Source organism: Silurus meridionalis, chromosome 2 (assembly GCF_014805685.1).
Source record: "Silurus meridionalis isolate SWU-2019-XX chromosome 2, ASM1480568v1, whole genome shotgun sequence".
Lineage (NCBI taxonomy): Eukaryota > Metazoa > Chordata > Actinopteri > Siluriformes > Siluridae > Silurus > Silurus meridionalis.
Genome location: NC_060885.1, coordinates 32,291,351 through 32,310,796, shown reverse-complemented (window position 1 = coordinate 32,310,796; position 19,446 = coordinate 32,291,351). Strand labels below are relative to the sequence as shown.

General features: G+C 37.9%; 2 protein-coding genes across 7 annotated transcripts; both read left to right on the top strand.

The window, feature by feature from the left end:
• The first annotated feature begins 577 nt into the window (after positions 1-577).
• mrps6 (mitochondrial ribosomal protein S6) lies at positions 578-4,000 on the top strand. 3 transcript variants are annotated; one of them, XR_006927803.1, is made up of 3 exons: positions 579-1,104; positions 3,104-3,172; positions 3,208-4,000. XR_006927803.1 is itself a non-coding variant. In XM_046865752.1 (2 exons), exon 1 carries the CDS (start codon positions 740-742, stop codon positions 1,100-1,102), a length of 363 nt encoding a protein of 120 aa, XP_046721708.1. In that variant the 5' UTR covers positions 578-739; the 3' UTR covers positions 1,103-1,127; positions 3,104-3,200. The 3 variants fall into 3 exon arrangements, 2 of the variants coding, with proteins under 2 accessions (XP_046721708.1, XP_046721698.1); XM_046865752.1 differs by lacking the exon at positions 3,208-4,000 and having other exon boundaries at positions 578-1,127; positions 3,104-3,200; XM_046865742.1 differs by lacking the exon at positions 3,208-4,000 and having other exon boundaries at positions 3,104-3,200.
• A 1,494-nt stretch (positions 4,001-5,494) lies between these two features.
• Positions 5,495-17,684, top strand: LOC124396570 (prosaposin). 4 transcript variants are annotated; one of them, XM_046865723.1, is made up of 15 exons: positions 5,495-5,664; positions 8,947-9,080; positions 9,181-9,255; positions 9,448-9,573; positions 9,893-10,081; positions 10,180-10,320; positions 10,557-10,613; positions 10,885-10,890; positions 14,783-14,935; positions 15,138-15,233; positions 15,343-15,526; positions 15,630-15,793; positions 16,084-16,164; positions 16,279-16,386; positions 16,980-17,684. In XM_046865723.1, the coding sequence occupies exons 1-15, from the start codon at positions 5,631-5,633 to the stop codon at positions 17,013-17,015; spliced, it is 1,584 nt and encodes a 527-aa protein (XP_046721679.1). In that variant the 5' UTR covers positions 5,495-5,630; the 3' UTR covers positions 17,016-17,684. The 4 variants fall into 4 exon arrangements, with proteins under 4 accessions (XP_046721679.1, XP_046721683.1, XP_046721684.1 ...); XM_046865727.1 differs by having other exon boundaries at positions 5,496-5,664; positions 15,141-15,233; XM_046865728.1 differs by lacking the exon at positions 10,885-10,890 and having other exon boundaries at positions 5,496-5,664.
• The last annotated feature ends 1,762 nt before the right edge of the window (positions 17,685-19,446 follow it).

Genomic DNA, 19,446 nt, shown 5'->3' with positions numbered 1-19,446 from the left:
CTTTGCACATGTCCAAACCATCTCAATCGTGCCTCCCTCACATTGTCTCCTGTGTCGCGTCTTTTTTTTTAATATTAATCCGAAAAGACACAACAATTCCATGGGTATAAAACAGAAGCTAACAAAACAAAGAAAAAAATATAGGGCTTGGCAAACTAAAATGTACATTTGTGTAAGAAAATATAGCTTGAACAATAAATGTAAACAAATTAATTAATTAAAATAAATACAATAAAAAGTCATTTCGACTTGTAGCTACGATTTCAGTCCAGTAGGCGGCACCAAAACTCCATAATGGACCAATCGCTTAAAAAAGGAAGCCCTTACTGTCAAGCCCTAATGACGTCGCCATGTGTCTATAAAACAAATGTGTCTTAAAAAAAAACATATATATTGATCTTTATGAAATGCGTTTTTTTTAAGAAATCGGAATAAATAAACTCGTATGTGGTGTAAATAACAAAATGAACGATGCCATTTCGACTTGCAGCCACGCTTTACAATCCTGTCCACTAGGTGGCGCTGATTCACCAAAACCTTATAGTGGACATCTCGCCTTTAAGAAGAAGAAGAAGAAGAGGAGGAAGAGGAGGAAGAGGAAGAGGAGGGATTTCACGTTGCTGTCAAACTGTCATGGCGGCGCCCTGTGTCTTATAGAAGAAGTCTTGTTTTTTATTTATATATTTTTAGTGTTAAGTGTGAATTGTGCCCCTCAGCCTGGTTGAATTCGGGTTTAATAATGCCTCGTTACGAGTTGTCTCTGGTGCTGAAGGCCATGCAGAGGCCGGAGACGGCGGCCGTGCTGAGGCGCACGGTGGAGACCTTGATGGAACGCGGCGCCGTGGTGAGAGACCTGGAGAGTCTCGGTGAGAGGCGACTGCCGTACACGATCAGCAAGCACAGCCAGCGGCACACGCGAGCCTCCTACTTCCTCGTCGACTTTCACGCCTCCCCGTCGATCCTAAGCCCCTTGCTGAACCACCTGGAGAGGGACGTGGACGTGGTGCGGCAGACGGTGTTAAAGAAGGACACAGAGCTTCCAAAATCTCCGTGCTGCGCCTCTTCTTCACCTTCTCACACTGACCAGAGGACTTCTGCATGAACGTGAGGATTTCAAATCACCAAGTGTACATCAAGAAAACCAAATTGAGTTCACTTTTATTAATCAGCTTTACAGCGATGAATAGATTGTAAAATATGAATTTAGACATATAGAGTGCCTATAAGTCTATACCTAATTAGCAATACAGTGGTGAGACATCATGATCAAGGAACCCTGAGAGGAACCAGAATCTGAAATGACTCATCCTCAACATCGTATGTCCATTCATTACATTTCCATCATGGTTGAGGTGTTCAGTGATGGGGACGTAAGTGCAGAACTGTTCATGCAAACTGCAGCCTTGAGCCTTTATCGCAGACTATTGATTTGAATTACAATACAGATCCAGTCTCAAAGTTCTTTAGATGCTCCTAATGGATCTGTAGGTTGTTGTTATAGAGCCATCGTCAGATGGTCTTCAACTGAATAGAACCCCATTCAAAGGTAGAACATCAGGATGAATCAGGCAGATATGAAAATAAGAAAGGGACAGGATTAGGGTTCAATGGGACCTCAGGAATACGAGAAGGAACTCTTAAGTCTTAAACCAAGAAAATATTGAGAAGAACCAGTGGACAGGAGTGTCAACAGAATGGCTTGACATGCTCCAAAATTCTCGCAGCAGATCTGACAGTAGTTGCAGCTCCAAGGCAAACCACAGGGTTCTATTCATGCACATATTCTAGTACATTACAGCTTCTGTAGTATCATCCTCTTCACATTTCCATCATTTCAGACAGTCAACAGTCAGTGCTTTAGTGGGTAGTGCTCCTACTTTGTAGCTTTTTCTTTGTGCCTGCATGGATTTCTCTGCGTTTACTGGTTTTCTTCCTTCTTTATATAAAGGAAAAGTGCATGTAGGTAGAATTGGTTACACTAAAATGGCCTAAATGTGTGTGCAAGGTGAAAGACCTAGGATAAAGGGAATTATTTCTTTTTTTAAAAAGTCTGTAGATCTTGTTGTAACTCTGTGTATTTATTTCACTAAAGTTGAAGCCACGACAAAAAACGGACATCTGTTGGGGTGCTGATAATATTAAGTACAATTTTCTTAATTCGCATTAATCTGGGAACAAATTAACATTGTGTTTGAACTTCTTTTCATTTGGCTGGTCAGATTTTGAGTTATTGCATTGACCGGTTAAATCCTTCTCAAATTGTTTTACGTTGCTGGGAATCACATGGTTACTGTAATTAAACTGAACTATGACCGATCAATACTGGGGAAGGCCAAGCCACCGTGTGGTCACCTCTTAGTTCTGACGGAGTGTGAGCATCATATCTGTTAGTGTTTTTTAGGGATTTTATAGACCACACACTCACTGCTGGATTAACAATAGAAATAAATACAGGATTGTGTGCTTGTACGTGTATAATTTGCTATAAACTAGGACATTTTTGGTCCTTTGGGTTCCAGCTTTGGAACCAAATCACTGTTTGCTCGGTGTTTTGGTGTTCCTTAATCCCGCAGTGATCCAGATGTGTCCTTCATATTTAAGTGACTTATTTAGATCATCTGCCAAAATGCTATAAATGTGAACGAACGTGTCACCAGAACGCCTGCTTCACCTGATGAAGACATACCCGCTATGCGCAGCTCAATGATGGGTTTACCTGATACCGAGAAAAATATATCAACAGATAGACTTTTGACCCTTTTCACCTTTATCACCTTCACTTACACGTTCTAGATATTCTAAATGACCGTCAAAGCAGTATAAGTGATTTACCACTGTCTCTGTGACAGACTCTCTGAGTTACCCATGATGCATTGTGGGCATTCTTGCTGTATGTGTTTTTATTTTCAACATGATCTTTATTGTAATAAACAATGACATCTAGTTTGTTTTCTCAAACAGACCGGACTCTTAAAGAGCACAAAAAACAATATAAATTCTGATCCTGCACGAGATATGACCTGATTTCAGCAGACATCAGGGTCAATGCTGTACTGTTTTGGATTTTGCGAATGTTAAAATCTTGTTTTCTTTTCATCCTCAGGTTTATAAGGAAGAAGATTCGCTGCTGGGCTCTGCTGCATTATAGGCGTGTTTGTGTGAGAGTTTATTATGAGAAATTAATAAAAAAAAAAATGTAATTTTTTTTGTTTTGTTTTTTATCTTACAAAATGTACATGTACATAAAAATTAAAAACCTGAGCGATTTACTGAATAAAGGAGAAAGAAAACATGCAATAATTTACCTTGTAAATGATTAGATTGAAGCCCTGAGTCTGATCAGGTTTGAATGATTGTTTCCGTAGTAAAACCATCAACACGAATCACAGCTCTGATGAAATATTGTGTGTGTGTGTGTGTGTGTGTGTGTGTGTGTGTGTGTGTGTGTGAGCAGAGAATGTGTCTTTTTAAATTGTTCTCGATTGGACCTGTTTTGGTTTTCTGAAAATGATTTTATGCCTGAGACACTATTCAGATTGTACAGAAGGCTTTTTTTTAACGATCTTTATTCTGTATGTTTTGGGTCATTATCCTTTAGAAAGTGTCATTAACTACAACTGAGGATGAGCTTTTTGACACCCAGGGCAGAACGTTTCATTTCAGAATGGCTGGGTTTATTTGGAAATCTGCTGTAAATGTTCAGCATGGTTGCCATGTTTACTCACTGAATTGAACAAGATTAACTTAAACAGTAAGCTCATCATAAATAAAAGTAAAACCTCTTAAAGAATACCTTCATGGTGCTTTCACGTCACATGCAGCTTGATCAAACACATGTATCTGTTAAACCCATTTACACTGATCAAGTTGACGGCTTTTTGTACATACGTGATGACTGCTGTGTGAAAGCTTCTTTTAGATTTTAGAAGAACATGCATTTTACTCAAATTATATATTTCCATGCTGCTTGCAGAGTCAACAAAGTATATTTGTTAAACTATTCTGACTGGCTTTTTGGATCATCTGGAATTTTTTGCATAGCAAAATACAGATATGAGGCTTAGGCCTGCTTCAGCACCTCAGAAATACCAGCAGAAGTTTCTTATTTCACTGGATCATCGTTAACAAAAATGTCTATGGTTTTTTCACTTTCAAATTGATGAGAAGATTGTATTTCTTAAAACAATTAAACTAGATTAAATTGACTTGCCCGGATTTGTTCGGACTTCCGAGGAAACAACAGAACAGACATTTCTGCTTCCTGGAACAACATTACTAAAGTATTACATGATTATAGTGCTTTCACATTTGAAAAATAGACTTATTCAGACAAATGTGTTTGTTAAGCGAATCTGATTTGTTTACATTGATTTGTCCAAAAGTGCTGCTTGATGGTAAAGGCTCTGGATTATTATTCAGAAGGTCAGGAATTTGGGTTTAATAAAACTTAGCATGCATTCACATTTAACACGATCGCACAAGTTTCCTTTAAGAAAGTTTAAATTGATTTAGTCGACCTCCTATGTCTTGTTGGCATTTATATTTGTACTGTAGAGGTGCGTACAATACAGACATGTTTGCTAAATGACTTGAACGTCTTTACTAATAATGAAGAATTAAGACGTTTAGCAGGTTCCTACAGATGCGGTTTGCAAGATGTGACCATCATGTTGCAACCTGATGTGATGTTGCCAACTCGCATCAAGCATCATGTACATTACACTAAAGGCACTGTTGATTTTAAAGGCCTCAAAGAGACCCTGGCAACACGTGTTTCGACGGCTGAAATAGGATTGGACAAAACATATACAAATGAAAGCATCTCAACTGAGAGAAAAGCTTTGAAATGAAAAGAATAGACGATTTGGAATAAATTAATGCATATTAATAAAAAAAAGTTCCAACATAAGTCAGAGAATCTGATAGGGTTTAGATCAGCAGTGGCGGGCCTTCAAGAAGGTCAGTCAAAACAGTAACGCTTTTTTTAATGAACCATTTATACTTTTGTGTTTTCTTTCCTGTAGAAATTGTACAAAAACACAATTTGCCTTTGTTTTAAATCCCCAGGAAAATCCGGCGTCATTGTAAGAGGTCAATATTGATCTTTTAGAGATTGTGTATGCAGAGGCAGTGCGGCTGTGGCTCCAATGAAAGGAGACTTGCTTTAGTAATGACATTCATTCTCATGAGATTCCTGTCTGTGATGCAGCGCTTTGTTTACTCTATAATATTGATAGATTCTACAGCCGTTACGTCATAATTACGGTATTAAGAGGGGGATTATGACACTATATAATACAAAGGAGAAGATAGATAGATAGATAGATAGATAGATAGATAGATAGATAGATAGATAGATAGATAGATAGATTAGATACTGTTTTAATTTGTTGTTTTTTTCCAGTGAAACTATCTGCTTAGGCGGGTCACGTGGTCGGGCGGGTCACGTGGACGGGTGAGTCACGTGTTTCGGACGAGTCAGAGTCACCTGATTCACAATGCTTTAAGCTCGCGCTAGTGTCAGTAAACCGCAGTGCAGCAGCTACACAGACCGAAAACACTCGACGCCCACCAGAAGCGAGACACTTCGGCGACAACCAAACAACCCTAAGGATTTCTGCTGTGAATCCATGATGCTCCTGACGCTTCTCCTGGTCTCCACAGGTAATTAAAGCCTTTCCGTGTTTTTTCGTTATGACGTCGCGGTTCGGTTCGGTTACGCGTTTTGATTAGCCGTTAGCCAACATGGCGGAGGCAAATAGAGTGACGGTTATGTTTTTCTCCTCAAAAACATCATGAAGAAATGGTTCACAGGGAGGCAGAGGAGTGGAAAGAAACTAAATAAAATAAAAGTGTTGTGGTTTATAACCGAGTCGTGACGTGTTAAACCCGCTTCTTCTGTTTTACATTCAGGGAGGAGTTTGTCATATTAAACATCTTTTGTGGTGGTTTTTACATAGTGTTTTCTTCTTTAATTTCTCACTTTCAGACCCGGTAACACTGCAACGTTAGTGCTCTGAGATCCATCAGCATTAAATATAATCATAACTTCTAGAGTGAAAATTGTGTTTTCCCCCTCAGTGACTCATCATATTATCTCTTCGCTCCTCTCACAATCAGGGGTCAGCAGGTGTTGTTTCTGTTCTATTCTTCATTAGCAGCAGCAGTCCAGGGAGTAGATCCAGGTTTATTTCAAGTCACAGCCATATCTAGATACACCTGTTCGGATTTATTTTTAGCTTATTTGCAGCTGCTTGCATTAAGGATGCTTGTTTCATCCGAGTTTTAACAATCCATAGGTTTCAGCTAAGAGATCCTGTTAAGGAAGTAAACAAGTTCAGATCTCCAGCATCCTCATGTTGTCTAGTGTAGTATCTTGGTCCTCATTGACCTTTTTTTAATCTGTGTACTGTATTGTATATGTTTGGATTGATGATAAAAGTCAAATTGACTTGACCAAGCTGCCTCTGCTGGTTTCTCGAGTGTGGCCCTTCACCCTCTCACCTGCTCAGGTATCGTTCTGGATGAGGGCATCCACTAAAATCTGGCTTGGTTTTCAACAAAGTCTCTTCAGTTTCTTCTTCATGCCGGTTAATAAAGTTTTCAGGCACCTGTTTACTCTAAGCTGTGTTTTTCATTGTTATTGATTTTGAAAGAATGTGGTAGGGCAGCAGGACAGAAGCTCCTGATGAAACCACTGAAAGTGTTTGGTCTTTCAACAACATTAAAACTAACTACAAAAGGATACACGCACAATGGGGAACACTTTAATTTACACCACTCTAACGTTGGTATGATTATTTTCTTGTCTGAATAAACCCAGCGTGTGATCCCTTATGTTGTGCTCTGAAGTCAATCCTGTACAAGGGTTGTGAATTGCGTTAGAAGGGAATGTGATTTTGAACTTCTTCTTAATGTTGTTTCATGTCTTCATTTTCTGTTCCTTTTTTTCTTTTTTTTTCTGTCTCATTTCCCTTGCAGGTTTCACTTCAACTTTTGGTCATGAGAATAATTTCACTAGTGTAGGCTTGGAGAGAAAAAAATTAACACTTTTTCTTTTTTTTTTTTTTTTTTTTTGCTGTGTGTTTTATAAATAGGCTTGTGGAAAAGTTTGTAGGTTAAGATTTTTAATGTGAGAGCAGTGCATGCAGCTCAAGATTTAATCTGGTGTACAACTTTATCAGGCTCTATTTTTGACTATTGGGGGAGAGATCTGTGAAAACATGACCACTTCAGGTTTATTCTAATTTACTTCCTGTGGTTGTGATGTGTGTTTTATTTATTTATTTATTTATTTATTTCTTCTAGTTTGAATTCTACACTAATTGGATGAGGTTTTTAATGATTAAACTTGTTTTATTGTGCTTTTGAAATATGGGTCAAGGTGAACACTGGATTGCTGACATGCAGATCATGGGATTAAATTTATTTATTTTTTTGTTCTTGTTTGTCTCTTTAAACCGTATTCTGACTGAATTGTGTTATGACTGAGTGATGCCAGAGAAAATATAACATTTGTTTTATTGTTTTTGTTTTCAAGTTTTATTGTCTGTAATTCATAGAAAGTAAATGATGCCTGGAGGTAGTTAGAGGATTATATTTATATATAATTTTTTTTAAACTTCAGAGTTGCCACCAAAAGTAAAATGTTTGGTCACGAACTAGAATTCTTTAAAATCAATTTCAAAAGACTTTCTGATTTCAGGTCTTTATTTTTTTCCCCTGCCCCTATAGCTGATTCACGTTTATTTATTTTATTGTACACCTGTGAAAAGATAAGTGGTAGACAAGAAGGGAAAAACATGGCTGCTAAAATGTCTCCTTTCAATATAACCAATAAGTGTTTTACCACAAATTATTGTGGTCAGTCCACCAATGATTTGGTCAGACAAGTTCTCAAAGCAGGGTGTGTCTTGGATCCTGTCTTGACTGAAAATTCTAATCCAAAACAGGTCTTTGTGTAGTTGTTGTGAACGGTTTTTTATTTATTTATTTATTTATTTTATTTTTTTTTTGGGGGAGGGGTATTAGTGGCCCACAGCACAAAGCTTTTAATCTAACATGGAGCACTAACAGTCTTTTGCAAATAAGTACTTCAGCTTTGTAATGGCTGTTGATCATGCTGCTGACTTGCATTGTGTGACTTGAGTCACTGATGGCTGCTTCTGTTTTCTTCAAATTATATTGATTCAGACTTTACATCACTGTTTATTTCTTTACCACTGTAAGTGTGATTAATGTAAATTGCCGAGCTATGATTGCCTCATGAAGATACTGCCTTATCTGGAGGTAAGCGGTTGCTTAAAAAGCCCCTTATTTCCCTGTTAGCGTTTTTGTCATGTGATGTTTGCCTTACACTCATATTTGATCATAGCACCTCCTTTTGTTTGTGGTTGTTTGATTTTTCTTTTTTTTTCTTTCCCCTCCTGGATACCTGGGTGTTACCTTAAGGAAATGTCTGAGTGGCTGTTCATAGACTATGCAGGAGATACTTGTATTGGTCAGCCATAAGGGAATTTTGAGTTTGTGGTTACTCAAAATAAACGAAGATGTCATAGTTCCTCTCCAAAGCAGACTGTTCTGCATTTCATTGTTAAACCGATTAACTAAATTAAAATCTTGTTGAAACCAGTTAACTTGTGTTCTAGCTATAGGGAAGTAGTAGCGCAGTAGTTTGACATGTTTGATTTCTGATCAGGTAGTTGTGAGTTCAAATCCTAGCACTAGGTGATCGTCTCTTAAGACACAGCAGGTCATAGAAATGAGGGATATAGATAAGAGCATCCCCACACACACTTGCTCTGAATGCAGTGTTTTTGTGATTTGCATAGAGTCTCAGGCATGTCTTTTGTTTTATAATTACACACACGCATGCTTATAAACACAAACGCATTCCATTCCTTGTGCAGGATAATAGCCAAGCTGATGAGAACTTTCTCTTTTCAGCTGTGGCCAGCCCTCTACTGGGAACTGAGCAGTGTGCCCGTGGACCCCAATACTGGTGCCAAAATGCCAAGACTGCTTCGATTTGCGGCGCGATCTCCCATTGCCAACAAAATGTCTGGAACCAGCCTCATATGGTCAGTTTTGGGTTGTTGCTTTGGCCTATAGCAAAAAATATATATTCTTTTTGTCTCTTCAAATTTAAATTTTTTTATTTTTATTTTTTTAATTTTCTAGAGATCTGTGCCATGTGACTTATGCAAAGAGGTGTTGATTGTGGTGGACCAGTTGCTTAAGGACAATTCAACAGAGGTAAGTTGATAAAGGCATGAAATTAAGATAGTCCTCCCACATTATTTGAAGACTGAACAAAATAGTTTCGACTGCCCAGCCTGGTGAATTGTTCATGCACCCTGATGGTCAAAGGTGCAAAAGCAGTTTTTCTACTGATGCTAACCAATGTGACTGTTGGCAGCGTTTAATGTCGTCTGTGTGTCTGTGTAGGCTGAGATCCTGAGCTACCTTGAGAAAACGTGCCAGTTGATTCCTGATGAAGGCCTGGCTGCTCAATGCAAAGAAGTTGTGGACAATTACTTCCCTGTCCTCGTTGACATCATTAAAGGAGAGCTGGTAAGTCGGACAGTGTCATTGACGGCAACTCCAGGGTTTTGTACATTATTGTCAGATTCTAGATACAGTTCTATCTGTATGACAAGTTGTTTATTAAAACCCTACTCTTTAGGTTAACTGGTACTGCTTATAGTTTTTGGGAAGTGAAATCTCTCAGGCATTGGGTGTAATGGTGGGTGAGAGGAACACACATTTCTTTGTTCCTCTTCAGTAGTGAGCGTCTTCCTGTTCTGTGTGCGCTGACTTTTGATCAAAAGTGGATTTATTTATTTATTTTTTTGTGTAATGTTTTTGTTCCGCTTATCTTCTCTTGTTTCAGGATAATCCAGATGTGGTCTGCAGTGCTCTTGGCCTGTGTGTTACCCAGCAGGAAGCTCTTGCCAAAGCTCAGCTAATGTCCAATGAGATTCCTGAGCTTGATCTGACCCAGAGGGCTAACCCCTTACTCCTTAACATCCCCCAGCTTCTTTACCCAAAGCAGCATGCTGAGAAGGAGACCACCACAGATGTGAGCTCGCTTTCCTCGCTCTGTTTCATAAGTGCATTTTGTCTTCTTGGATATTAATTCTAATCCTTTTTTTTTTTTTTTTTTTTTTTGCGCTGAAGAATAATGTTGTGTGCGACGACTGTTTAAAGTTCATCACCGACATGCAGGATGAGGCTAGAAAAAACGCTAGCTTTGTCAGCTCTCTGATTGAACAGATCGAGCACCAGTGTGACCTGATGGGTCCTGAATTTGCTGATATAGTAAGTGCTCCAATTCCATTTTTTATTTGTAAAATTCCACATATTAAATATTGAGCCTCATTTACTGCATATTATGGTCCTATTAAGCTTTATAAATTATTTTGACCATTTAAACCATATCTTAAACCTAGTACTTATTCAGACAGTAATGCAAGCACCAAATACAAGCATATTTTACTCAAAACGTAAAGATCATGATGATTGAGGTATAACAATATCCTGCATCTTGTTCACAGTGCAAACAGTATGTCGGCCAGTACGCCCCTCTTATTCTTCAGCAGCTCATGTCCATGGTGAGTACCACCTGGTTTGTTCAACCTTCAACACGTGTCAGGATATCCATGTTTTCATTGTGCAGCTTTCTTTTTTTTTTTTTTTTTGGGTAATTATGTTTCAATATATTGAATTTAGGCTGAAATCTCTAAGCCCATGTCCAGTCTTTAAGCCACTCAGCCTGTCTATTCTCATTCATGGGTTTCTAATCACTTTTTTCTCTTTATTTTATTCCCCCATTTATTTGCCTTCCTTTTCTCTTATTCCTTCTGCTTTCTCTTTGGGCGCCAGGACAAGGTAGGTATCCGAATTCTGCTACTTTGACCCGTGTTGTTGTTTTTTTTTTTTTCCTTTCTTTTTTCCCTGTTTGAACTACATGCCTGTGGATGACCATTGCTAACCTGTGCTGTTTTTGTAGAGAGATTACTTACAATGTGCACTAACTTGTTTTATAGTGGCCCATCACCTTCTACAGCTATATATATACTTTTCAGAAGATCTTTAACACCTCGCTTAACTTTTACGTTGTTAACTTGCCTCCAATAGGCTTATCATTTGCAAACCCCCTTTTTTTTTTTTTTTTTTTTTTTAATTAAAGAACACAGGCAGCTCAACTCGAGTCCTGGTTGTTTTTGAATTGGAGCAGGACTCAATACAAAATTTACTATTTGGCAGCAGTTTGCCACTTTACAATACTGTAAGCAATTAATTGTGGCTTTGAGACTGGAGTTGGGCTTCCTCACCCCTCCCCAAACCTTCACTCGCCAGCAGATATCGTGTTTCATTACATAAGACTTATTAGAAATAATCTATGTATTTTGCATGTTACACAGGAGGCTATACACGTGCATTGCATGAATGAATTCTAAACATGCATGAATGCATCTAAAGCGTCCGCCTACTACTTTGTTAAAAGCAGTTTGGTCCTAATACAGTTCTAACTGCAAGCTTCTGATGGTTGAGGTGTTGTGTCTGGTACCATTTGAGGTGGCAGTGTTCAGATCCAGATATCATTATGATATGTGGTTAAGCTTGGCAAGATCTAGTAATGTGCATCGGGAACAATGGATTTCTGTAGCAAGCACTCAGAATTTGTGCAAAATAAATTTAAAAATGAATTCCGTTTTATTTGGACAACTAAAGCGCTTTTTTATTTTATTTATTTATATTTTATTTTTTTTAGATCCGTCAGTTGGTACATTTTGCTTGTGGTGGCAGGATAGTGTTTGAATACACCACATTAAGAAAGCATTTTAAATCAGTTTCTCTCTTATGTGATAAGTAGTAAAGTTTATTTCTATAGTGCTTTTCACAAGACGTTGTCTCAAAGCAGCTTCACATTATTTAACAGTTAAGGTAAACGATGTGTATTTATCCCTGATGAGCAGCCGTGGTGACTGTGGCAAGGAAAAACTCCCTAGCTGTTATGAGGAGGAAACCAGACTCAAAGGAAGAGAAGCAGTGGAAAAGAATTAGCATAGCTGCTGTTCATAATCTTTACACGCACAAGTTGATGTGCATGTAATCAGATGTACTGGAGCACAAGTTTATTATATGTGATGTGTGTTATGTGTAGAACTTGCTAAAAAGATAATCTGCACTTAAACTGGGAGAGTGTGTTTGAGCCCCGAACACTGTCAGTAAGACTATTAAAAAGTTTAGGTGCTAAATATGAGAGTGCTCTACCACCTTTAGTGGACTTTGCTATTCCAGGAACTACTAGGAGTTCAGAGTTTTGAGATCTCCAAGACCGTGATGGATTGTAGCTCGTTATGAGACTGGAAAGATACATGGGCGCTAAACCATTTGAGGCTTTGTAAGTAAGTTGCAGTAGTTTGTAGTCTAGTCGAAACTTTACAGGTATCCAGTGTAGGGATGAGGAGATTGGGGTTGTATAATCATATTTACTCGACCTTGTGAGAACTCTGGCTGCTGCTTTCTGAACTAACTGTAGCGTGTTTATTAATGATTTCAGGAGAACCACCTAGTAATGCATTACAATAGTCCAGTCTGGTGGTCATGAATGCATGGACAAGCTTCTCTGCATCAGATATAGAAATGTTTCTTAGCTTGGCAATATTTCTAAGGTGGAAGAAGGCTGTTTTTGTAATATGGTTGATATTCAAAAGACAAGTTGCTGTCTAAAATAACTCGGTTCTTTTAATGTTGAACGAGTAGTTACAGTACATCCTTCTAAATGCAGATTTGAAATGGGTCTGTAAGTTGAGTGTTGGGATCCAAATTAGTTTTTTTAATCAGGGGCTTAACTGCTAACTTAAGGGGTTTAGGGACATGACTTAAAGATAGTGAGGCGTTAATAATATTCAAAAGAGGCTCACCAGCTGTAAGTAACACTTCCTTCAGTATTTTAGTTGGAGTGGGATCTAACAGACATGTTGTTTTGGTTTTGCTGATAAGATCATACAGCTCTTCCTGTCCTATACGTGTAAAGCAGTCTAGTTGTGGAGTTTTAGGTGAGATTGGATTAGGCGATACTGTCAGAGGTTGGATCTTCACAATTGTTTTTTTTGACTACTTTACTTAATTTTTTTTAGTTAAGAGATTATAAAGTCCTCACTACTAAACTGTGATGGAATATATTTTTTAGATACCTGATTTGTCAATTTAGCTATTCTACTGTAAAGGAACCTGGGTTTGTTTTTTGTTTTTTTAGTTTGCGCAGGTGCTCAGCGCCTGTCTGTAGCTGAGCATACTGTCTATATACGCAATTCTAAATACATCCAATTTGGTTTTCCTAAATTTTTTTTCCCAGATTATAGGCTGTTCTCTTAAGGGCGTGAGTATGTCTGTTATACCATGGTGCAGGTGTTTTCTTTAACCGGACTGGGGCATCAGTGTCTAATGTGCTAGTAAGGATAAGGTCTATAATAGCAATTTCATCAAGATTGTTAGCATTTAGGGGTTTAGTGAGATTTTGGAGAAATCGGGCAGGTTATTTCGAAATCTTTCCTTGGTGGTCGGAACAATAGTCCTAACAAGTCGATATCGGTGACGTCTGCTCCGTGGGATACTAGTGTTTGATTAAAATGAGTTGGTCTGGTGATCTTTTGTTTAACCCCAAAAGAGTTTAAGTCCACAAATGACAGTTTGAGGGCATCATCTACATGAATATTAAAATCTCCTACAAGCAGCACTTGATCAAACGGTCTGAAAGAAAACGAGCAAACTCTTGAAGCAAATCAATGTAGGGCCCTGGGGGTCTGTACACGGTGGCCAGAGCGAGAGATGGTATGGGTTTTCTATGCATTGAAAGTACAACTTTAAGAACTAGCACTTCAAATAATTTAAACCTGAATCACCTGAACCCCCACGACCAGTCTGACGGGGCTCATGCTTATAAGCATATCCTGACTGTGTAGATATGGGTTTAAACGAGTCATTTGGTTTAAGCCAGTTCTTAGTGAGACTGAGTGTATCGAGATTATTATCTGTGATCTCATTTACAATGAGCGCTTTGGGTGCAAGTGATCTAATGTTTAAAAGACCGAACTTTGTTTGCATATCTGGCATTTTTCAGTTTTAACTGCAGGAAGAGTTATTTCTTGGTTTTACTACACGAGGAATAGACACGGTTTTTATAAGTTGGGCTGTGTGTGTACTTGTAACTATTTGGTTTGTTGTGTAAATGGCAGTTGTAAATTGCATGATGTCTTACTTTCAGTCAGATGGTGTGAATCATCCTAGTGATGTTGTCTGATGGCACTGCTGCTGCTCCAACTCTGCTGGTGTGCAGGCCATCAGGGTGGAAGAACGCTCCCAGAAAAAAAAATCCAATTATCAATAGAGTAGTTTGTGTTCTTGACACCGAGTGCATTACTAAACTTCTCAATCCCTCGCTGGTAAGTGGGAAGAGGTCCTGACACTATGATCCTCGTTGTGGGTGATGTGTTGCGTACCGTCAAACAAACAAAAAAACCCCTAGTTTAATGTAGTATCTACTACAACCACTAATAACAATATCTTGAAAAGGCAAGAACTGTGCTGATCCAAGCAAAGTAGCAGGTTTTTTTTTTTTTGTTTTGTTTTTTTTCTTTGATACTTTTGCTAGTTGGTTTGAATGGAAGAGGGTTGTGCATCACCGGGCCATTTGCTTATCATAATGTGCACTAGATGGGGTAACTACACCTCATACCAAATCTCATCCATGCTCCCTCTGCTCCTCCTGTAGCAACCTAAAGACATTTGTTGCCGTGCTGGTTTCTGTGACTCCACTCCCGAATTTGTGCCACTGATGAATCTTTTTCCTGCTAAATCCATCCCTGTGGAAAAAACCATCCCTGCAGCTAAATTGGTGAAGGCTTCCTCCCTCAAACCTGCCACGGTAAAGTAACCAGTGTGTCTTCCACTACGTATAATGTGGCGCTACGTAATCCAGTTATGGGGTTTTGTTCCTACTAAACAAATCTTCTTTCTTGAGCGTTATTGTTAAACATCTGTGTATGCTCTTTTTTTTTTTTTTTTTTTAAAAGCCCTTTCTCTATCAATTCATAATTTATTTCCCTAATTGTGTTTGTGTGGCTAAGCAGAAGATGGTGCGTGCACGTGAATCCCCTCAATGTGCCATCTGTGAATTTGTGATGAAGGAGCTTGAAGGTATGATCCAGGACCAGAAAACCGAGGTATGAGCTTCTCCTCCTTCTTGTGCACTGTAGTATTGAGTATAAATATTCAAAGTTTTTCTCTGACAAATGCAACCAAGTTTTATCTGGCCTTGCTATGGTCTTACAGAAAGAAGTGATGCAAGCTGTGGAGAAGGTGTGTGGCCTCCTGCCAAGCACCCTTGTTGCTCAGTGCAAGGATTTCATTGAGAACTATGGCCAGGCAGTCATTGACCTGTTGGTCCAGGAAGCTGACCCCAAGACGATCTGTAGCATTTTGGGCCTGTGCAAAGAGTCAAGTCGTGCTTTTATCCGTGAGTTTCTATCTAAATATCCATTACGCAAGGGTTCCAGGATTTTTAACTATTTTGCATTTGGGTTTTGATCACCTTTTTCTGTATGCATCGTCTTTTTTAGCTGTAATGGAGAAGGCTGAGTTTAAGGCTGGTGGGTTCTGCGACGTGTGCAAGATGGCCGTGCGCTACGTAGATGGCATTTTGGAGCAGAACGCCACAGAGGCCCAGATCGAGGAGGCTGTGAAAAAAGTCTGCAACTTCCTGCCTGATGAATATAAAACTCAGGTTGGTTTACATACGTGCATCTTTCGTGCTGGGCTGGTTGACGAATATGCATGAGTCCTTGTATTTAAGCGAGCTGTCAAATAACATAATGCAGACCTCAGAGAAACTCTTGAGTGGCTTTCAAAAACTTTCTATAAAAACTAGTGATTTGTTAACCTTCAACTGTGATTTTTACAAGAGTGAAAATTATTGTACTCCTACATGACCTGCCTTTAATGAAGCCCACCTTTTCCCAGTCTTTTAAGGGCTGAGGAACATTTGAATCACTGAACATGTTTTTCTGTCTACAGTGTGACCAGCTAATTGAGCAGTATGAGCCTATGATTGTCCAGTTGCTTCTCCAAGCCCTCGACCCTGAATTTGTCTGCATGGTAAGATCCCCAATCATGCATACATGTTTAGAAAGTAGTTTAGTTGTCACTCTTAGCACTTGGAGAGTGAAAGCAAGCCCTCTATTTAAATGTGTGTGTGATCTACTGTTGTAGAAACTAGGTGCATGCCCTGGAGCACTGAGGATGCTGCTGGGTGTTGAGCAGTGCAGTTGGGGCCCAGCCTACTGGTGCAAGAACATTGAAACAGCCACTCGCTGCAATGTAAGTATTCTGCACGTGTAATAGTTTTTAAAATGGATACTAAATAAAACCATACACATAGTTTGATTCATCGGTTTTCGGCAAGTACGAGCCGTGAAAAATCAACTAACACTCTGTAAAATAGTACTGAACTTTATTACAAAAATAAACTAGAACAGATCATACAAATGTGCTAAACTAAATAAATATATCATATTAATAAGATGTGCATTCAATCTGATACAAAATGTAACACTCGAGGGGAGGATTTATTTGATCCTTTAAATAAACAATATGGAATCACTGGGGAAACCCGATAATAAAATTAGACTACTTTGGTGTATTTATTAGTAAATAAATGCATTTAATGAACATGTAAATCATGGTCTACTTCTACGTATGCTTGTTTATCTAATCAGCCAATTATGTGTCTGCAGCATAATCCATAAAATCATGCAAATGCATGCTAGTAGTTTCAGTTAATATTCATTTTGAGATGCTTTTTTTTTTTGGGTCGCTTTAAAGATGAGCAGGTGTATGTGTCTAAAGGGGCTGGTGAATGTATTCTACAAAGCATAACAAAGAAATGTACACTCTGAATTATTGTGTTTCAGGCGGTGACCCACTGCAAACGCCACGTTTGGAGTTAAAGAGGAGCGGAGTGCAATAAACGGAGCTAAAGGAGAATGTCTGTAGCGCGGTGTCTGTTTTTTACACCCTGTCTTGGTTTTATTTTAGAAAATGAGAAATTAATTTGTGCTATTAATGTAATTTGAGATTTTGTCATTCCGGGGAGTTACCACTCTAGGGGTGGTTAAAAGTACTATGCAGGAGGTTGAGAGATGGAGAAGGTGAAGGAAGGGTTTTTTTTTTTTTGTTTTTTTTTTAATAAAAAGGTGAACTTTACCTGACTCAACTGCTGACATTTTGATCCTTGTGTATGTGGGTGGGCATTCGACATGTTTTGTGCCTTGAGAAAAGAAGCCTGAGACCTCTAAATAAAGACAGTTTTAACTCTCTTCAAAAGGAAAACCTGCCCTTTTAAATGCTACAGTATAACTGAATGAGCTTTCATTTTTACTGACTAAAATATTTCATCTTTAATTGAAATGTTTATCACTGTTTCATCTAGCATCTGTTAATTTCAGTTTGAAGTTTGTGTGATCTCAAACCAAGGTTTGTTTTTTTTTTTTTTTTAATCAGCTTTTATTTTGTATTGGTTAAGTGATCCTGAGCTTCATTGTTTCAATCCTGATTCTGAGTTGCTTGTTGAAATCTGTAAAGAATTTTTAATAGAAATTAAAACAGATTGGTCCTGATCTTGAGTGGTTCATTGAACATAATAGTCCAGAGTTTAAACTAATCTTTAAATGCTTGTAAGAAATAGTTGGTTTTATTTAATTATTTTTTGGGGGGGTGAGTTTAACACAGGATTTTGAACAAAACATTCAGCACTACTGAATTTGCCTGAAGTAGACTGGTAACTAGCTGATGTGTTACATGAATATAAATTTGCATACATTCTCTACATTTGCATACATTCTCTCCTTATCGTCACTTTTAATCATCTCCAATTAGAGCAATTAGTCCAGTTATACAATGGGATATTAATAATCCTAGGTCGGGTCTCATTCTAGTGTTCTCAGCGTTAGATCATTTAACATTTCATATATAATACTTGGTTACTAAGTAACGATATTAACGCTTGTTAATAATCTATGTTGGTTATCTCTAGCTAGTTAGCTTGTTTTATAATGCTGCTCGCTATTTAACATTTAATAGCTTAGCTTCTTATTGATTAGTGATGAATGAGAGAGAAGTTTGGGTGATCTGGAGATGGTGAAGCTGGAAGTGGATAGGATTAGTAAGGAGGACGTGAGAGCAGCAATAAAGAGGACGAAGAGTGGAAAGTCGATTGTTTAACAAGTTTTTGGAAGGTGAGCGGATACCTGAGGAATGGAGAAGGAGTGTGCTGGTACTGGTTTTTAAGAATAAGGGGGATGTGCAGACCTGATTGAAATGTGATGCCTTCAGCCCTGCACTGTGCCTTGTTGGGTCGGTGAGTGTTAAAGATCAGCTGATGCCATTTCCTTGGTACCTCAGTGATTTCTTTTTAGCAGTGAAATCCAAATTTTGTGCAATGAATGATTTTGCTTCTTTTGCCAGTTTTAGAATAGTTACCGTGCTTTATTATAATGGTATATGGCCTACTGACAGTGTAAAACCAGGCTCAATAACTACAGTAATAGTGAAGTATGCGAACAAACAGTAAAAATTCACAATTTATTTTATTGTCTAGACTGGTGTTGAATTTAAAACCAGTAGATGTCACTGTGGGGTTCAGGATGGATTAAAACATGTTTCCATCTGGAAATATAACATTGTGCAAGATGCACAACTGACTTAGATTTAGTTGCTATAACCGTGGGAGGCTAAACAATTAAATACGAATTGTTACGAACTAATTTTTTCCTCATTACAGCAGTATTGTTTTGTGGATATCAAATTGGAAAAAAAAATAAAAAATTCTGCAAAAGCTAAATGTTTTTGGAATAAAATGAAAACAAAAAAAAATCAGAATTTTTTTGTTTGCCAAATAAATTTGGTGACAGAAGCTTTTAGGTACAACAATATTTAATTGGATTATGCACAGGATGACGTGTAATCGCTAAATTATATATATTGATCATATATATATATATATATATATATATATATATATATATATATATATATATACTGTACATCATAAAATATATTTTAAAAAAATTGACAATGTTTTATATGCATGAATTTCAATAGAATAGGATTGAACAGTGAACAACACAATAAATGTAATAATAATAATAATAGTAGTAACAATATTGAGCATAACATTATGGCAATATAACACATGCAAATACACTGTAACTACACCAACATATATTAAACAGTGGTTTAAATGCTACAGTATATATGTTCAATATGCGTTCAAATAGCTGATTCACAGGAACCAGAAGTCCCAAAAAAAAAAACATATAGGTGTTATAGAAACATCTGGATTCAGTGCATCAAAAACCTTTTAGCAGTTATAACGCAGTA